The 19,668-nt window shown below is 44.5% G+C and overlaps 1 protein-coding gene across 2 annotated transcripts in view; it reads right to left on the minus strand.

Annotated features, from left to right (window-relative positions):
- Positions 1–17,599: 17,599 nt before the first annotated feature.
- The window catches only part of HLX (H2.0 like homeobox), a 14,227-nt gene continuing 12,158 nt past the window's right edge, over positions 17,600–19,668 (minus strand). Inside the window, exon 4 of one of the 2 annotated variants that reach the window (XM_077282236.1) lies at positions 17,600–18,926. In XM_077282236.1, coding sequence (XP_077138351.1) covers positions 18,579–18,926 — 348 coding nt within the window. In that variant the 3' untranslated portion in view covers positions 17,600–18,578. The remainder of the gene's footprint in view (positions 18,927–19,668) is intronic. The other variant, XM_077282237.1, reaches the window with a different exon arrangement.

The raw sequence follows: 19,668 nt of genomic DNA on the forward strand, positions 1-19,668 counted from the left end.
ATCCTGGAGCCCCTGGAGAGCGGTCGCATCTTTAATTGGATTTCTGCGGATCAGGGAGTAAATTGTTGGTTTAATATTTTTTTACAGGAGATCGATGGCTTCGGGATGAAGGTGATTGGTGAGTATGTACTCTATGTTTTATGTTCTGTATGTACTGTATGTTGAAAACAAGACCAGGCAGCATATTAAGATCTTAGGGAGGTTAGTGCTCTAAATAGTGCAACAAGACCCCCAGCCAAAACCATCAGACCAACTCCATGCAAACATTAGGAAAGGAGTACCAACGGAGCATAGGTTTATAAGAAATAGTAATTTTTTATTTAAATTACAATCATAAAGTGCATAACAAATAAATATATATTAAGGTGCAAAAGGATGGTGCAGAAATGGTGAGTATCCCCCGGTGTAAAGTGCTGCTGCATGCATCATGCATAACATACGAGGGAACGGGCAGCCATAGGTAAAAAAATCAGCCCGTGGGTAGTACAATATTCCACAGCCCACAATAGCAGTAAAAGCAGCGCTTACCAATATGCTGTAGCAGAGCAAGGTACACCGGGTCGGATCCTCCCAGGAAAAAGACCCCCGACGCGCGTTTCGCCTTCTAGTACATTAGCTTTCTCAAGGGGAAGTGGCACAAAACCTAGCAAGGACCTTCAAATAGGGCGGGCAATGGCAAATAGGGCGGGCAATGGAGCATGTGACGGATCACATGGTACATATGAGCCAATAGCAGATGAATCAACGGCGCATGCGCGTATGGGGTGCCGAGCCCCCACACCGGAGAAGGCGTCATGCGCAGCAGCTCAAAGAATTTATGGATCAGCTTAATGAAAATCCCTTTAATATCAGGTTGACATACCATTTTGACCATAAACATATTGACTTCCTGGATGTCTCGCTGGAGATCGACGACACTCGTCGTATCCAGACGGACGTCTTTAGGAAGTCAACAGCGATTAATGCTCTTTTGCGTGCTGATTGAGCGCACAATCCGACCACCATTGGGGCCGTCCCGGTCGGACAGTTCCTAAGGGCGAGGCGGATTTGCTCCACCGATGACAGATTTCTTGCACAGGCGAGTGAACTCGGGGGACGGTTTGAGGCACGGGGGTATAGTCGCAGAACCATCAAGCGTGGCTTTGAAAGAGCTAGAAAAACACCTCGAAAGGATCTGCTGTACTCAAATGGTGTCAAGCGGGGGCAAAAGATGGAGGGGGACCAAATCAGATTTATTACCACGTATAATCATGAGTGGTTTAAAATGAGGGACATTCTAAAAATACATTGGCCGGTCCTGTTGACCGAGCCGTCCTTGGCCTCAGCCTTGGGTGATTTCCCGCTAATGACTGACCGAAGGTCCCCCAATTTGGGCAATCTCCTGGTTCGGAGTCACTACATTCCATCAATAACTAACCCATTTAGCACTAGAGGCCCCCTTGTGGGCTCTTTCCGATGTGGTCATTGCCTTGCGTGTTCCAACATGGTGCGGGCCTCCTCCTTTAAGTCTTCTGATGGATCTAGGGAGTATGGCATTAGACAATATATCACATGTAGTACTTCCAATGTTATTTATTATGCCACATGCGGATGTTCCCTGATATATGTTGGACTCACGTCCAGAGAACTCCGTGTACGTGTCCGTGAACATGTCAGGGACATCCGCACTGCGTCAACAGTGGCTGATGCCTCTGACCTGGAGACACTCCCCAGACATTTCAAACAGTTCCATAATTGTGACGTGGGGACTCTTCAGGTCAGAGGCATTGAAAATATCCATCTGGGAGTAAGGGGGGCAACTATAAAAAAACGCTGGCACAACGTGAGGCTGCCTGGATTGTGCGTCTTGAGACTATGACCCCTAAGGGGCTTAACAAATCTCTTAGCTTTTCCTCTTTCTTATGAGACCATTTATGATTGGGTATCCCCATCCGTTTTCTGTAGGTTCTCTTATTTATATATTTAGTATAATTCCTGTATTTCATTATTTTTTGTTCTAGCAGTCCTCGTCCCTATCTGATGATTCTCCTTAGTGTGTGAGTCCCTTTCGGATTCTCCCCTGTGTGTTTTAACTTTTTTATTCATTATTGTTTTTCCTTTTTATTTTAGTTTTAATTTCACTTATTTCCAAGTGGCCTCGACCTCTGGGATCTCGGATACTCACGGACCTTTTTCCTCTGTCGGGGATTTGACATCATTTCCTTCAACCAAACCTCTATTTAATCTGCTGCTATATATGGACTCTGGGTTCTACAGTAATAATCTGTTATGTTCATTCTGTTTGGAGTATAGTATTTTGTATTAAAATTGTTTAGTAATTGGTTAAGGTATTTTTGCTTGTGTTCCGGGTTGCATGTATAGTGCTGCTTTAAATCCTTGTCCGTGACGTGGCCCTAATGATTTATTATTTATTATGATGGCTGTACTGGCATGTCGTTACGGCCCTTTAGACCTATATGGGATATATAATTTACCTGGGACCCATTCATTCTCCCCGCAGTGATGGTGCGCATGCGCTGTATGTGGGCCTCTTCCTCCGCTCCGGAGCGGCGTCTTTCCTGCCTCACGCATGCGCTGTGGGCTTTCTGCCCTAGGCGGCTGTGTGACGCATGACGCCTTCTCCGGTGTGGGGGCTCGGCACCCCATACGCGCATGTGCAGCGCCCCAGAGTCCTGGTCGTTGCAGTACTGTGGCTCCGCCACTATGGGGAGCCATGGTGCGTCCGATGGCACTGAAGGAGTTCATCTGATCAGGTATCACAGACACCAATACATTTCACAGCCGGGCCTCCGGGGGGAGCTAAGGGTGCTATTCATTAGGCCACTCCCCACCATAGTGGGTAAACTGGGGGTCAGGCAGGAAGTTAGATCAGAAGCTGACTGGGTTGGAACCAGGCAACACCTGGTGGCAGAGGGTGTTGTAGGGGAAGATACAGTAGGGTCTCTGTCAGGGGTGGGATCCTGACAGAGGCTTGGCAACGAGAACGAACGTAACGGGACCGTGCCTGCTCCGGGTAGCGGCGGTGCCCAAGAAAGGATTAGAAGAGAGATAGATTGTGCTGAGTGAGAAACGGGATCACGCAAAGGAGAAATACCAGTAGGAGTCGTGCTGTAAGACCGAAGCAACATCCTACTGAGGCGCACTACCGGTGGCCGGAACGCCGAGGGAGTAGAATAATATTCAGCTTCAAGCAATACTCCAAACAGCGGCAGGGCAGTCAGTCTCAGGCGGGCTGTCTAACACATATCACCTATGAAGTCTTGGGAGGCAATTGCGGGAGAGGGGCGTCTCTAGGGTCCCGGAAGAACTCCAGGCCTATCCGACAAACGGGTGCCGTTCTAACTGTAACATCAGGAAGGGACGGAAGATTAGAAGAACATCATTTAATCGAGTTGTGAGGGAACTTAAGAAACAGACACAACGGTTGTGGGGTACTTTCCGTAAGCACAGCAGGGAAGGACTACAACACATAGCGCTAGGGGGAAGGCACAGATTTCCTCCTGTGAAGAGAACTCTGGAAGTGCCATTGGACCGGCCGGACTTGCGCAGCCTGGTGAACCGTATTCTGGACTGAGGACTCAGAGATCTTCAGTAAAGAGGTAAAGAGACTGCAACCTGGTGTCCTCGTTATTTACCGCGACCTGCACCCCACAACTGCACCGTTACAACACCACTTACTGCACCGGACGTCCCCCACTGACAGACAGGGCCACGGACCGGGTCTAGCCACCGTGACAACCCCAGGACTGAGACCCAGAGGCCCGGCTCCGGGTACCCCTCGGCCCTGCGGCGGTGTGGGGGCGCTCCAAACTTGGCGTCACGAACAGGATCTACTTAAGCCTGAAGAATCAGGTCATGTGTGCCTTGGAACTGTGATTTGTTGTGCTTGGACTGTACTTTATTGAGAGACTGTGTATTGCCATTGACCCAGAGGAGTTCCCGCCAAAAGCCGCCGCCATTGCTACGCCAGAGAAGAAGGAGGGCGTGCCATGGGAGGAGACTACCAGAGTGGCGTGAGAAATGGCTACCTCTGGCTGCAAAGTGAGGACCTGCCTTCAAGCAGAGGACGACCCCCTGATTTGCAACGGCGGGAAGCAGGAGATGGAGAAGCTCGGCCCTGGAGAAATGGCGGAGTCCGATGCATGCATTGCCACTGATCAGCAGATCATGATGAAGAACAGCGAGTGCCGGAACGGGGAAGGAGCAGTCCCGGGTTGCCCTCGCTTATCGGAGGCGGACCCGTGCTCCCCGCAGCCGGAGGAGCCGAAGTCCCTGGAACCGATAACGGAGCCGAGTCCACCAATCCCGACCTCGGAGTCAGCGGAGGAAGAACCACAGCGAGCGGAGCCGCGTCCGGGGACCGTATTGGAGGAGCCGCAGTCCGAGCAGCAGCCGACTCCAGCGTTCTTGTCAGCGGACCGGATCGACATCGGTGGAACCACATCAGGCGCAGGTACGACAGATACCCCTGCCCCAACGCTCGATCCCGCTCCCGCGACCGATCCTCCCCGCAGCAGTAATCCTTCGTTCACCATCGAGCGGGTGGTCCTTGGCCCCAGCGATCGGGAAGTTGTTGCCGCCACTACCAACCAGGTGGGGGGAGCCCATAGAGATGGGCCCGGATGGAGTGATGTTCCGGTGGGACACCCCCTGGGTTGAGCAGGATGGGGTTCCGGTGGATGGTCTCACCATCGCGATACTTACCTGGGACCAGTACAATCAATGCGTGCTCCAGCACTGGAAACAGCGAAATGAAGTTGAACAACGGGAGACGCAACGCAAGAAGTCTGTGCATGGCAGGAAAGACGTGGTAAAGCGAGGAAGGGTGTCGGCCTTCCACCCAAAGAAAGGATGGGGCTCAATACAGGAACCGGGCCTATCGACTGACATCTTCGTTGCCAGCTATGACGTGGAAACTCCCTGCTGTGATCGGGATGGCGAACCATTGCGAGAGGGGGATCAGGTGACGTACACCCGTCACTGGAACGAACAGGGGTGGCGTGCCCGGAATGTTCAGCGATGTGAGCCTGAAGGAGTGTCACCTGTGGCCCCGACCATGGTTGATCCAGGTTTGACCAATCTCGTTACTGTCACCACTGTACGCTTTGTAGCGGCTCCCGAACTTGCCAGCAGGGTCAGTCTTCAAATTCAGGCAACGGGTGATCTGGTGGTCCCTGCGGGGCCTGCCGCTGGAATCCGTGCCACAGTAGTCGGGGGCCAGGGGCCAAGACCACCTGAGTAAGAATAAACCTCGATACCCTGAATCTGTAAATAGTTACTGTTCCACTACTTTGTTGCTATACCCGTAAAGGGTTAACTCTTAAAGGGATCCCTTTGTTGACCCGGGATCCCTATTGTTTGTTTTTGTTACCAAAAGTTTTGCACAAGTTGAAAGAACTGCAGTAATCATGGACTGTGCATGATACAAACTCTCTTTTGTATATAGTTTGCACCTTATTAAAGGCGCTCCCTACTGGTTTTACTTAAACAAGGACTCTTTGCGAAGATACCGCACTGGAACCTTTGATGAGTATGGACTGGTAGCTTGAGAAGATACGCTACCTCACAGAGACTTGGTCCTCTCTTAAAGGGGATGTTCATTTGTCACGCTTCGATAGTAATATTGCTTAAGATGAGTAGCAATAATGTCTTGACCAAAGGAAATGATGATAATGTTTATATGAGAAAAGTTATATGTGTTTAACTGGTTAAATGTGAAGAAATATTGATAATGTGCTCTGAGAAGTGAAAGGTGAAAGATAGAAGAAGGATGCAGTGGGCCCGTAGAGATAGATGGGGTGTCCAGCATGCAAGAAAGGAAGAAAGATAATGAGAAGGCTTAATGTTCGATAGAAAATGTTTTGATAATGCTGATAGAAAGTTAGGATAGAAGGTAAACCCTGAGTCCTCATAGGAGTCATGTAGAGATGGCTCAGTGCTCTCAAACTGAAAGAAAAGTTATGTTCTATACTGTGTATAGTAGTTGAAAAGGCAGTAGGCCCTGGCTGAACGGGGCGGTCCTGTAACAGAAAGGAGAGGCAGTAGGTCTGGTGCCAATAGGACAGGCGGTCCTGCAGATCCAAAGTAGGAGAATGAGAAAGTTAAAATGCCTTATAATGTGATTATAGGAAGGTCTTTAGTGGATAAAGAGTGTATGTCCTTAAAGGCAAAGTTAAATTATTGTTCAATAATGTTTGCACTTAGTAGAATACCCGGTTGGGTAAGAAAAGTTAATTATAGCATGTTGCTATGATATTTTTGCCATGTTTGTAACGTTCAAGTGTCCTTACCTCCCATAAAGGGAAGCCTGTTCAAGTATACTTATTGTCATTGCACTCAACAAAATTGTATGTCTTTTTGCTAACTTGTATTGTTGTTTTCTTCCCAGTCCCGGAGTACTGTGTTTAACCAGGGGGGAGTGCAGCGCCCCAGAGTCCTGGTCATTGCAGTACTGTGGCTCCGCCACTATGGGGAGCCATGGTGCGTCCGATGGCACTGAAGGAGTTCATCTGATCAGGTATCACAGACACCAATACATTTCACAGCCGGGCCTCCGGGGGGAGCTAAGGGTGCTATTCATTAGGCCACTCCCCACCATAGTGGGTAAACTGGGGGTCAGGCAGGAAGTTAGATCAGAAGCTGACTGGGTTGGAACCAGGCAACACCTGGTGGCAGAGGGTGTTGTAGGGGGAGATACAGTAGGGTCTCTGTCAGGGGTGGGATCCTGACAGAGGCTTGGCAACGAGAACGAACGTAACGGGACCGTGCCTGCTCCGGGTAGCGGCGGTGCCCAAGAAAGGATTAGAAGAGAGATAGATTGTGCTGAGTGAGAAACGGGATCACGCAAAGGAGAAATACCAGTAGGAGTCATGCTGTAAGACCGAAGCAACATCCTACTGAGGCGCACTACCGGTGGCCGGAACGCCGAGGGAGTAGAATAATATTCAGCTTCAAGCAATACTCCAAACAGCGGCAGGGCAGTCAGTCTCAGGCGGGCTGTCTAACACATATCACCTATGAAGTCTTGGGAGGCAATTGCGGGAGAGGGGCGTCTCTAGGGTCCCGGAAGAACTCCAGGCCTATCCGACAAACGGGTGCCGTTCTAACTGTAACATCAGGAAGGGACGGAAGATTAGAAGAACATCATTTAATCGAGTTGTGAGGGAACTTAAGAAACAGACACAACGGTTGTGGGGTACTTTCCGTAAGCACAGCAGGGAAGGACTACAACACATAGCGCTAGGGGGAAGGCACAGATTTCCTCCTGTGAAGAGAACTCTGGAAGTGCCATTGGACCGGCCGGACTTGCGCAGCCTGGTGAACCGTATTCTGGACTGAGGACTCAGAGATCTTCAGTAAAGAGGTAAAGAGACTGCAACCTGGTGTCCTCGTTATTTACCGCGACCTGCACCCCACAACTGCACCGTTACAACACCACTTACTGCACCGGACGTCCCCCACTGACAGACAGGGCCACGGACCGGGTCTAGCCACCATGACAACCCCAGGACTGAGACCCAGAGGCCCGGCTCCGGGTACCCCTCGGCCCTGCGGCGGTGTGGGGGCGCTCCACATGCGCCGTTGATTCATCTGCTATTGGCTCGTATGTACCATGTGATCCGTCACATGCTCCATTGCCCGCCCTATTTGAAGGTCCTTGCTAGGTTTTGTGCCACTTCCCCTTGAGAAAGCTAATGTACTAGAAGGCGAAACTTGCGACGGGGGTCTTTTTCCTGGGAGGATCCGACCCGGTGTACCTTGCTCTGCTACAGCATATTGGTAAGCGCTGCTTTTACTGCTATTGTGGGCTGTGGAATATTGTACTACTCACGGGCTTATTTTTTTTACCTATAGCTGCCCGTTCCCTCGTATGTTATGCATGATGCATGTAGCAGCACTTTACACCGGGGGATACTCACCATTTCTGCACCATCCTTTTGCACCTTAATATATATTTATTTGTTATGCACTTTATGCTTGTAATTTAAATAAAAATTTACTATTTCTTATAAACCTATGCTCCGTTGGTACTCCTTTCCTAATGTACTGTATGTTGTATGTACTGTATGTTGTATGTACTGTATGTTGTATGTACTGTATGTTGTATGTACTCTATGTACTGTATATTGTATGCACTGTATGTTGTATGCGTTGTATGTACTGTATGTTGTATGCACTGTATGTTGTATGTACTATATGTTGTATGCACTGTATGTACTATATGTTGTATGCACTGTAAGTTGTATGCACTGTATGTTGTATGTACTGTATGTACTGTATGTACTGTATGTACTGTATGTTGTATGTCCTGTATGTACTGTATGTAGTATGTACTGTATGTACTGTATGTAGTATGTACTGTATGTACTGTATGTTGTATGTACTGTAAGTTGTATGCACTGTATGTTGTATGTACTGTATGTACTGTATGTACTGTATGTACTGTATGTTGTATGTCCTGTATGTACTGTATGTAGTATGTACTGTATGTACTGTATGTAGTATGTACTGTATGTACTGTATGTTGTATGTACTGTAAGTTGTATGCACTGTATGTTGTATGTACTGTATGTTGTATGTAGTATGTACTGTATGTACTGTATTTTGTATGCACTGTATGTTGCATGTACTGTATATACTGTATGTTGTATGTACTGTATGTAGTATGTATTGTATGTAGTATGTACTGTATGTACATGTGGGATTTGAATCACACGCCGCTCATTGGCTGAGCACCCCTGTGCCGTGCGACTTGGTGGGGGATATGAATCCTGGCCGCCATATCGGAATACCCATAACTTGTGTGTTCCAATATGGCGATCGGCATAGTTCCGATGCGAGCTAGCGCCACTGATCTCCCAACGGATTGTGGAGGCGCAGTTTGTGGCCTTCCAGCCGCGGTGGATTGTAGGATAGCGACACAATCGCCGGAAGCTGTGACAGAGCCGATTGGCAATTATATATTAGATATACATGATGAATTTTGAGGGTGGAGGAGTAAATGATGTATTGAATGTGGGGAAGAGCAGTTGAAAATGAATAGAGGATGGGAGAGAGAGAAGACATGACAATGAATTGAGGCAGAAAGGGCATGTAACTATAATGAATCGGGGTTAGGGTTAGAGGGCGAGGTACACAGTGGGGGGCGTTGAGGATAAAGTGACTGGTAATGAATTGGGGAAAGAGTACAGGTGCTAATTAATTTATATATTAAATGGGGAAAGTGGCTATGTATAGCTAGAAGGGGCTAAGTGGCGTATTATAATTTATATTTGGAATGGTGGGTTGTATAATAACCAATTATATATTAATGGTGGGAGCACGTCTGTATTCAGATGTGTAGTGTAGAAGAAAGGGAAAAAGTGGGGAATGTGCTCTGGAAGTGGTGCTCTAGGTAACTGTGTTATTTTATACAGAGACGAGTCCTGGCTGAAAGAAGTAATAGCGGTCTGCGCTGGATTAAAAAGAAACGCAAAGATGAAGGACTTCAGCTAGAGGTGTCACTGGTGAGTCTGTGTGTTACCTGTACACTGACAATATACACTGTATACTGTATACAGAGCTCCTGTGTATAATGTCACTGGTGATCACTATATTATCTGTACACTATACACTATATACAGAGCTCCTGTGTATAATGGCACCGCTGATCACTGTATTACCTGTACACTGACACTATATACAGAGCTCCTGTGCATAATGTCACTGGTGATCCCTGTATTATCTGTACACTGACACTGCATACAGAGCTCCTGTGTATAATAGCAGCGATGATCACTGTATTACCTGTACACAGACACTGCATACTAAGTACAGATCTCCTGTGTATAATGGCACGTATGGTGATAGTAATTTTTATTAATGATCAGTATTGTAGTATTCAGTCACAATGTGGTGGTAATATGTTGTCCAGCCATGGTATGGCTGTATTTGTTCCTTGTATGTGCTATTATTTGGTCACTATGTGGTGGTAATATGTGGTCTGATCATGTTGTGTTGGTATTTGTTCCTTGTATGTAGTACTATTGGTCACCATGTGGTGGTAGTATGTAGTCTGGACGTGGTGCAGTCGTATTTGTCCCTTGTATGTGATATCAGTATGTCAGACGGCCATGTGATATGGTTGTTCGGTGGTTGTCCCGCTGCTCTCTTCTTGTGTGGCTGCAGTGGAACATTGTATAAATATCTTCACAAATCACTGGGTGTAGTTTGCCAGACATTTTGTCACCAACCTCGCAAGACAAATACTTACAGGTCATAGGAACCCAGGATAAATCACCCCATGTCCATAGTCCATCACGATGATTGGGTTTAGATATGGAGAAAGCGGGAATGGAAATTCCAATTATACATCCATGTAGCTTTAGAAAAAAAGTGACGTAATACATATAGAAATAACATAATCATTCTAAAAGCCAAAAAAGTACTACAATTGGTAAATGGTTCCATCGATCAACAGTCCAACTCTGACATATCTGGTGGTATCTAATCGGCAATATGCAATGAATCTCAAATCTATTTCAAGAGGCATTCAGACATATCCAAGGCTATGAAAAAGTATTTGCATGGCGGAATGTTCGATTTGGACCAAATTTTATTCAGACCGAATTGAATCTGCCAACTAATTTACGGTAAGCAAATTTTCACAAAGTAGTTCCGCTACTGACAGTTGTACTTGTCTCAAGAATGAAGACCCTCCAATACTCCATTCTGTCTGTGCCTGGGACACCGTTAGTAGAGCGATGGCTTTGCGTGCCAAGTTCTCTCCATGGACTTCCAGAATTTCAGATAAAGCGAGAAGGCTGCACATTAGAGTTGGTATGAATCGATTTGCAAGACCTTGTCCAGTGGCCAGATCAGTAATCTATAGCCACTGAATGGGAGCCCTAAGAACCGCCACCTACCTACCGGCATCCGGGCCTTATCTGATGATTAACCGACTTGATGTAACGTCATCATTGCGGCATGATGTGTACATGACATCAAGTTAGGCCAACTAATCAAAAGAAAAGCCATCAGATAAGAGGTGATTCACAAGTCTAACGTTCAGCGGTCTCGGATTACTGACATGGCCGATTCAGAGGGTCCCTCAAACTATTTCACACCAACTCTAATTTGCACCCTTCTGCCTGTATCTGAAACTATAGAAATCAATGGTGGAGCGTGCCGCATGGAAATCCACCACTCTACTGGTAGCCTTGGCCCTGGGATGTCAGGGATCTCCATTCAGCGTTGGGACTAGAGATGAACGAATACACCCAAAATTAATTTTAGTCAAATTTACCAAAATCGGTCAACAAACAACATTCAGTCTGAATAAAATTTGTGTCTCCAAAGTGTAATAAATGGGGAGGAGAAAAGGGGTTAAAAAACCCACATGTCTCTGCCCCACAGCTCCATGGTCCACTACACGGCCTGTTGGATCTTCCAATATGTAGGCCCTCCAGGTCATGAGTGGGACGTTGCCCCCCATGTGACCACGTGTGTCTTAGTGCCAAGAGAACCAAACCCCAGAGCAGAAGAGCGGGACCGATTCATAAACGATTTGGCTGGATTGGGGGGAATCAGCAGAATACAAAATGTTGGGAAGATTCATTAAAAAAATCTATTTGTTATAAATTGATTTGATCATCTGTAGGTGGAACTATATACAGTTAAGACAAAAACTGATTTAATAAATAGGCCTTTTTCTGTTTATACATTGTTTTAAGTTTCCCCTACAAATTAGATGAAACTTGGCCAAACTTGCCAATTTTATTGTGACTGGCCAACTGTGTCATGTCCGGCCTGTCCCTGGATAGGTGATAAGAGGTTGGGCAAACACCAAATCCTTGTGCTTTCAGGGGATATAAGAAGTGGGCACTTTTGCCTCCACAACTCCATAGGCCACGATGAGAGGGATGCAGAGCTATAATCAGACAGGAGAGCGGTGCTGACTCTGATGTCTTCTCTTCTGCTCCCTGCTCACGATACATGTCTCTGTGGTCAGTTTCACGTTGAGTGATCATTTCAGCAGCTGAGTTCACTTACAGACTTGATGGGTCTTATGACCACAAACTTACACAATCTGCACTGTACATACACAGCTCAGGGGATTGGAGAGCACACAACATCTACTATTATACGTGCACCATCAACATTCCAAAAGAAAGAAAGGAAGAGAGAGAAAGAGAGAAAAAGACAGAAAGAGAATGAAATAAACAGAAAGAGAGAGGAGAGGAAGAGAGACAGAGAGAGACAGAACAAAACAAATAGAGAGAAAGAGATACAGAACGAGAGAGAAAAGGAAAGGAAGAGAGACAGTGAGAGACAGAACAAAACAACCAGAGAGAAAGAGACAGAGAAAAAGACAGAGAGAAAGAGAGACAGAACGAAATAGACAGAACGATAGAGAGAAGGAGAGGAAGAGAGACAGAACAAAACAAATAGAGAGAAAGAGAAAGACAGAGAAAGAGAGACAGAACAAAACAAATAGAGAGAAAGAGAAAGACAGAGAAAGAGAGACAGAACAAAATAGACAGACAGAAAGAGAGAGAGAAGGAGAGGAAGAGAGACAGGGAGAGACAGAACAAAACAAACGGAGAGAGACAGAGAGAGACAGAACGAAACAACGGTAGAGAAAGAGAAAGATGGAGAAAGAGAGACAGAAAGAGAGAGAGACAGTGAGAGACAGAACGAAACAAGCGGAGAGAAAGAGAAAGACAGAGAAAGAGAGACAGAACGAGAGAGAGAAGGAAAGGAAGAGAGACAGTGAGAGACAGAACAAAACAACCAGAAAGAGACAGAGAGAAAGACAGAGAGAAGAGAGAGAAAGGAAGAGAGACAGTGAGAAAGAGAGACAGAACGAAATAGACAGAAAGAGACAGAAACAGAATGAAATAAACAGACAGAGAGAGAAGGAAACGAAGAGAGACAGAATGAAACAACCAGAGAGAAAGTGAGAGAAAGAAAGAGAAAGACAGAGAGAAAGAGCCAAATAAATAGACCGAAAGAGACTGAGAGAATGAAATAAATAGAAAGAGAGAAGGAAGAGAGGGAGAAAGAGACAGAACGAAAAAGAAAGAAAGAAAGAAAGCGTAGGAGAGAGAAAGGAAAAGATAAAAAGAAAACAAAGGGAGATAGATTAGACTGGTAGATATATAGATTAATGGATAAATATGGAAGGCAGAAAGATTAAAAGATAGATAGATAGATAGATAGGCAGATAGAGAGATGATAGATAGATAGATAGATAGAAGATAGATAGATAGATGATAGATAAATAATAGATAGATAGTTAGATAGATAGATAGATAGATAGATAGATAGATAGATAGATGATAGATAGATAATAGATAGATAGATAGTTAGATAGATAGATGATAGATAGATAGATAGATAGATAGATAGTTAGATAGATAATAGATAGATAGATAGATAGATAGATAGATGATAGATAGATAGATAGATAGATAGATAGATAGATAGATAGATAGATAGATAGATAATAGATAGATAACACAGTTTCCTGCAGTGAGGTATGGCTCCATAGCTCCGGTGTCAGTCGGTGTCTCCTGTGTACACCCGGTAATGAGCGCCAGTCAGTCCCGGCCCCGGACTCTGATGTCATCCTGTTTAATAAATAGTATTATTTTACAGATTAAGTATTAAAATAAATATTACATATCCTGATTCCTGACACAAACGTGTAAGAATAAGAGCCGGGCGCAGGCGGCTCACAGCCCATCATCCCCCGGTACACCACCCTGTGCTCGGCGACTGCAGGCACTTTCCGCTGCTTGTAATGACAGAACCAGGGACATATATACAGTATATATATATATATATGTGTGTGTGTGTGTGTGTGTGTATATGTACAGGATGGCCGTGTGAGTGCTGCCTGTGCCCCTCTGCACAGTGTGTGGATGGATTGCTCCCTGTAGGTGTTATATCCGGGCTCCGGCTCCCCCATTACTCTCCGTCCTGCTCCCTGCACTTGTGACTCTGTGGATGGAGACTATTCCGCTGAGGAGGTGACAGGAGCTGCACTCTGGGGTTTAGGATTTGCCAGGAGACATTTCATACAGTCGCTCCTGCTTTATTGCTCCTTGTCCACAGCCTGAAAAGCCATTTCCCAGCTCCGCACACAGGAGGGGCTCGGGGGCCACAGCCGGGGGCCACTACTGCTGCATTTATGGGGCACATTATACACTTAAGGTACCGTCACATTAAGCGACGCTGCAGCGATAGCGACAGCAATGCCGATCGCTGCAGCGTCGCTGTGTGGTCGCTGGAGAGCTGTCACACAGACCGCTCTCCAGCGACCAGCGATGCCGAGGTCCCCGGGTAACCAGGGTAAACATCGGGTTGCTAAGCGCAGGGCCGCGCTTAGTAACCCGATGTTTACCCTGGTTACCAGCGTAAAAGTTAAAAAAACAAACAGTACATGCTCACCTGCGCGTCCCCCAGCGTCTGCTTCCTGACACTGACTGAGCTCCGGCCCTAACAGCACAGCGGTGACGTCACCGCTCTGCTTTCACTTTCAGTTTAGGGCCGGCGCTTTAGTGTCAGGAAGCAGAGGCTGGGAGACGCGCTGGTGAGTATGTGCTGTTTGTTTTTTTAACTTTTACGCTGGTAACCAGGGTAAACATCGGGTTACTAAGCGCGGCCCTGCGCTTAGTAACCCGATGTTTACCCTGGTTACCAGTGTAAAATATCGCTGGTATCGTCGCTTTTGCTGTCAAACACGGCGATACACGGCGACCTAGCGACCAAATAATGTGCAGACCTTCTAGCAGCGACCAGCAATTTCACAGCGGGATCCAGATCGCTGCTGCGTGTCAAATACAGCGATATCGCCATCCAGGTCGCTGCAACGTCACGGATTGCTGGCGATATCGCCTAGTGTGACGGTACCTTTAGGAATTTTTTTATCTTTTTACTGCAAAACTTAATTGTAGTGTAAATAAAGAAAATATCTGCCCTGCTAAATGATAATTTACTCTAACAGAGTAATGATCCTTAAGGCCCCATCTCACTTAGCGACGCTAAAGCGATCCCGACAACGATACGACCTGTCAGGGATCGTTGCTGCGTCGCTATGTGGTCGCTGGTGAGATGTCAAACAGTGAGATCTTACTAACGATCGCAGCTGCGATCTCACTGTTTGACATCTCACCAGCGACCTGTAGCGACCTGTACAACGATCTCACATGGGAGCTATTATGACGATTCAGTGTCTGAGTCGTCAACGAGGTCGTTGGTAAGGTGTCAAACACAGCGATGTGTGCTACCCAGCGGGACCTCAACGATCAAAAAAAGGTCCAGGCCATTCCGACACGACCAGCGATCTCACAGCAGGGGCCTGGTCGCTGCTACGTGTCACACAAAGCGAGATCGCTACTGAGGTCGCTGTTGCGTCACGAAACTTGTGACTCAGCAGCGATCTCGCTTAGTGAGACGGGGGCTTAATGGTACCTTCACACGAAACGACTCTACAACGAGAACGACAACGATCTGATCGCTGCAGCGTCGCTGTTTACATCGCTGTAGAGATGTCAAACACAGCAGCTCCAGAACGACGCAGGAGCGATCCTGTGACGTAGCGGTGACGCACTTATCGTTCTCACAGGTCGTTAGCTCCATGTTTAACATTGCTGGCATCGTTGCTTTTGCTGTCAAACACGACGATACACGCCGATCTGACGACCAAATAAAGTTCTGGACTTCTAGCTCCGACCAGCGATATCACAGCAGGATCCAGATCGCTGCTGCGTGTCAAACACAACGAGATCGCTATCCAGGACGCTGCAACGTCACGGATCGTTGTCGTTCTCGCTGTAAAGTCGTTTCGTGTGAAGGTACCTTAACAGTCTATATAGCACACGATTACCATGGTATTTTATTATTATTATTATTATTATTATTATTATTATTATTATTATAGTATTGTTGCTATTATTATATTATTATTACATAATAATAAGTAAATCGTGATGTATAAGAAGTAGAAAATTGTGATGATTATTATCAAATTTCAGGTTTAGGGTTTAGTTAATACTTTTTATGAAGCTTTCATCCCTTTTACATTATTATCAGTTTACAATCAACAACAAAAAAACATTTATATATATATATATATATATATATATATATATATATATATATATAGTTGTTATTATTATTGAAAAGTATTCGAAAACTAATCTTATTAATTTTGTATAAATTTTATTTATGACTATACTATTTTATATTTTGCTAAGACTTGAGTTTCTATCAAAATGCAATAAAATGTGTTATGATACTATAGTATTATTATTTTTTATTTGTATTATTTATTTGTCTGTTTCGTGTTTAATAGAGACAAATAGGTAAAATCTCTGTCCACCTCTAGTTGATCTCTAGTTTCCAGTGCACTTTACTAGCATTCATCTCGAAGTGCTGCAGAACTACAAGTACCAGAATTTCAGAGAAACATCAAGCTTCCTCCACTTCTTTGGAAAGTCTATCTGTGGTTCCCTGTGTGCATTATGTTAGAGCCGTGCGGAATCCCCCTGTATAGCGCGGTCATCTCTGAGTTTGATATAAATATTCAGCCCCAAACCGAGGACTCTACCTGCTGTCAGCTTAGTATGGGCTATTGAAAACAATATCGTTTCCATCATTCTAATATTTCCTTCATCTTTCTCTCTATCCATCCAACTATCCTTCCATCTATTATCTATCGATCTCATTTCTATCTATGTATCTATCTATCTTTATATAGGGAGGGATAAATAGATATTCTAGCCAACGTCCATATCTATCTATGTATCTATCTATCTATCTATCTATCTATCTATCTATCTATCTATCTATCTATCTATCATCATCTATTATCTATCTATTATCTATCTATCTATCCATCATATGGCTTTTTCTCTGCTCACTCTCTCTCTCTATATACAGTATAATCTATCTATTATCTATCTATTTATTTATCATATGGCTTTTTCTCTGTTCTCTCCCTCTCTATATATATATATACAGTATAATCTATCTATCGTCTATCTATCATCTATCTATTATCTATCTATTATGTATCTATTATCTATCAATTATCTATTTATCATCTATTATCTATCTATTATCTATCTATTTATCCATCTATATATCTATTATCTTTCTATCTATTCAATTCTATTATCTATTATCTATCTATCATCTAATCTTTTATCTATCTATTATCTATATATCATCTATCTATTATCTATGTATCTATTATCTATCTATTTATCCATCCATCTATTATCTATATATCATCTATCTATATATTTATCCATCTATCTATTATCTATCTATTATCTATTCTATATCCAACTTTCAAATCTTTCCATTTATCTTATTAATCGTTCTGCATGTTGCATCTATTAATTCATCTATCCTCCTCTCTTTTTTCTCTCCTTTTCATACTTATCTCTCTAGCTTCTATTTATACATGTATCTATCTTTTTCCTGTCTACTTATTAGGGTTCTCATTATTATCTATTTGTCTGGCATCTATCCCATATCTGTCTTGTGTCTCATGGCTCTGATGTATGTCAGTTGTTCTTTGTGTTACAGAATGCACTCACATGAAGGTGGAGAGCCATAATAAATCTTTTATTTACAGTACTTTCAGTGCATGGTGCAGGCTGATGATGATGATGATGATGATGAAGATGGTGTGGACATTACAGGGGCTTCACATTTTGTAGGAGGAATCTGACAGAAGGACACACTGGGGGCACACACTGGGGCATTCACCTGCAGTCCTCACCTACCTCCCAGCCCCCTATCAGACAAGTCAGTGACACTGCTGCTATTCCAGAAGGACTGTGGGACTACAACTCTCAGCATGTTCTGTTTGTCAAAGTTTACTAAGAACTGCTAAAAGTAGCTCCACAAATGTAAAATCCAAGTTAATCTCCACTTTACAGCACCACATCGAGAAAAATCAGGTAAAATTCAGCATTTATTCTGGGGTCAGTTTTCTAATGCGGATCCCTATCTAGCACATAATCTGCATGCGACAAATACGGATCCGTAAGAAGCCCGAATTTGCAGAATTTTGGTTTCGGATTCTCTCTGTCACATTTGTTTTTCCTCTTCTTTGTCATTCATTCATTTTAGTGATCCTTTTAAGTAAAATCCCTGGTAACTGTGAGCACGTTTGGTTGATTATTTAAGATGTTGGCGCCCTGGAGGATCTGACATTTTGTAAACACAAAAAAAAACAAACGATACAAACTTGTTATTAAAATTTAGAATATTCTCCAATTTGGTAGGAAATTCGGAAATTCGCTTACACAAAATTGCCTCCAGTTTGACGTCACTGGTAATTGATGCAGCAATTTGGGAGTCATTAATAACCTATTTCTGAGGATCCTATAAAGCCCCCAATAAGAGTGCAGTCGCTGATTGCACTGTATAGAGGGGGATACCTGAGCCAGAGTTTATGTCCTTGCCACCATTTTCCCCAGTGATGGTCACTGATGATCCAGCCCATACATCTTCACAGTGTGTCCCCTGCAGAGGAGAATATGACCAGTCACTCAATGTCCTATCATTAGTCCTCTAGATTAATGCAGAGAGGGGCTCTGTGGACTGGGGGTCTCTGGGGAGGGGGCAGCCTGCTGTGTGGAGAGGTCAGTGGTGGAGGAGGATCTGATCACACTGGTCTGCTGAGGCTCAGAGCCTCCACCTTCAGTCCTTTCAGTGTCACTGGGCATCATGTCCAGCAGGTCAGAGTCACTGGAGTCACTGTCCCCATCAGATCTGTAGGGAGGACTATTGCTCCTGTCTATGTCCACTTCTCCAGGACAAGGGGCTTCACTCTTCTCACTGTCTTCCTTCTCTTTATCCTTCTGTGCTTGCGCCTCTTTTGAATGTCTCCACTTCATGCGCCTATTCTGGAACCAGACCTTCACCTAAGGTGCAATTAAAAGAAATGCAATCATTAAAATAAATCCTTGCATTCCCCCTTTTAAATAAATCCTTGTATTCCCCCTTTTAAATAAAGCTTGTATTCCCCTTTTAAATAAATCCTTGTATCCCCCCTTTTAAATAAATCCTTGTATTCCCCCTTTTAAATAAATCTTGTATTCCCCTTTTAAATAAATCCTTGTATCCCCCCTTTTAAATAAATCCTTGTATCCCCCCTTTTAAATAAATCATTGTATTCCACCCTTTAAAATAAATCCTTGTTCTCCCCCTTTTTAAATAAATCCTTGTATCCCCCTTTTAAATAAATAATTGTAGTCCACCCTTTTAAATAAATCCTTGTTCTCCCCCCTTTTAAATAAATCCTTGTATCCCCCCTTTTAAATAAATCATTGTATTCCACCCTTTTAAATAAATCCTTGTTCTCCCCCCTTTTAAATAAATCCTTGTATCCTCGTTTTAAATAAATAATTGTATTCCACCCTTTTAAATAAATCCTTGCTCCTGCCTCTTATATAATGATCATCCCCTTGCAAAAGGGTTTCCTCTCATAAGGGACCATCTGCAGGAATGGGGCTGTCTGGTTAAATGGTAACCCAAAGAAGAAGAATGTCCAGCTCCACCGAATCCCTGAAGATAAAGTTTCTTTTATTCACAAAACGTGTAACGTAGAGGATACAAACTTCAGCACAGACTGAATAAGTGTGAATATCAAGGGGTTTCTGGAGA

This window comes from Ranitomeya variabilis, chromosome 2 (genome assembly GCF_051348905.1).
Source record: "Ranitomeya variabilis isolate aRanVar5 chromosome 2, aRanVar5.hap1, whole genome shotgun sequence".
NCBI classification, from domain to species: domain Eukaryota; kingdom Metazoa; phylum Chordata; class Amphibia; order Anura; family Dendrobatidae; genus Ranitomeya; species Ranitomeya variabilis.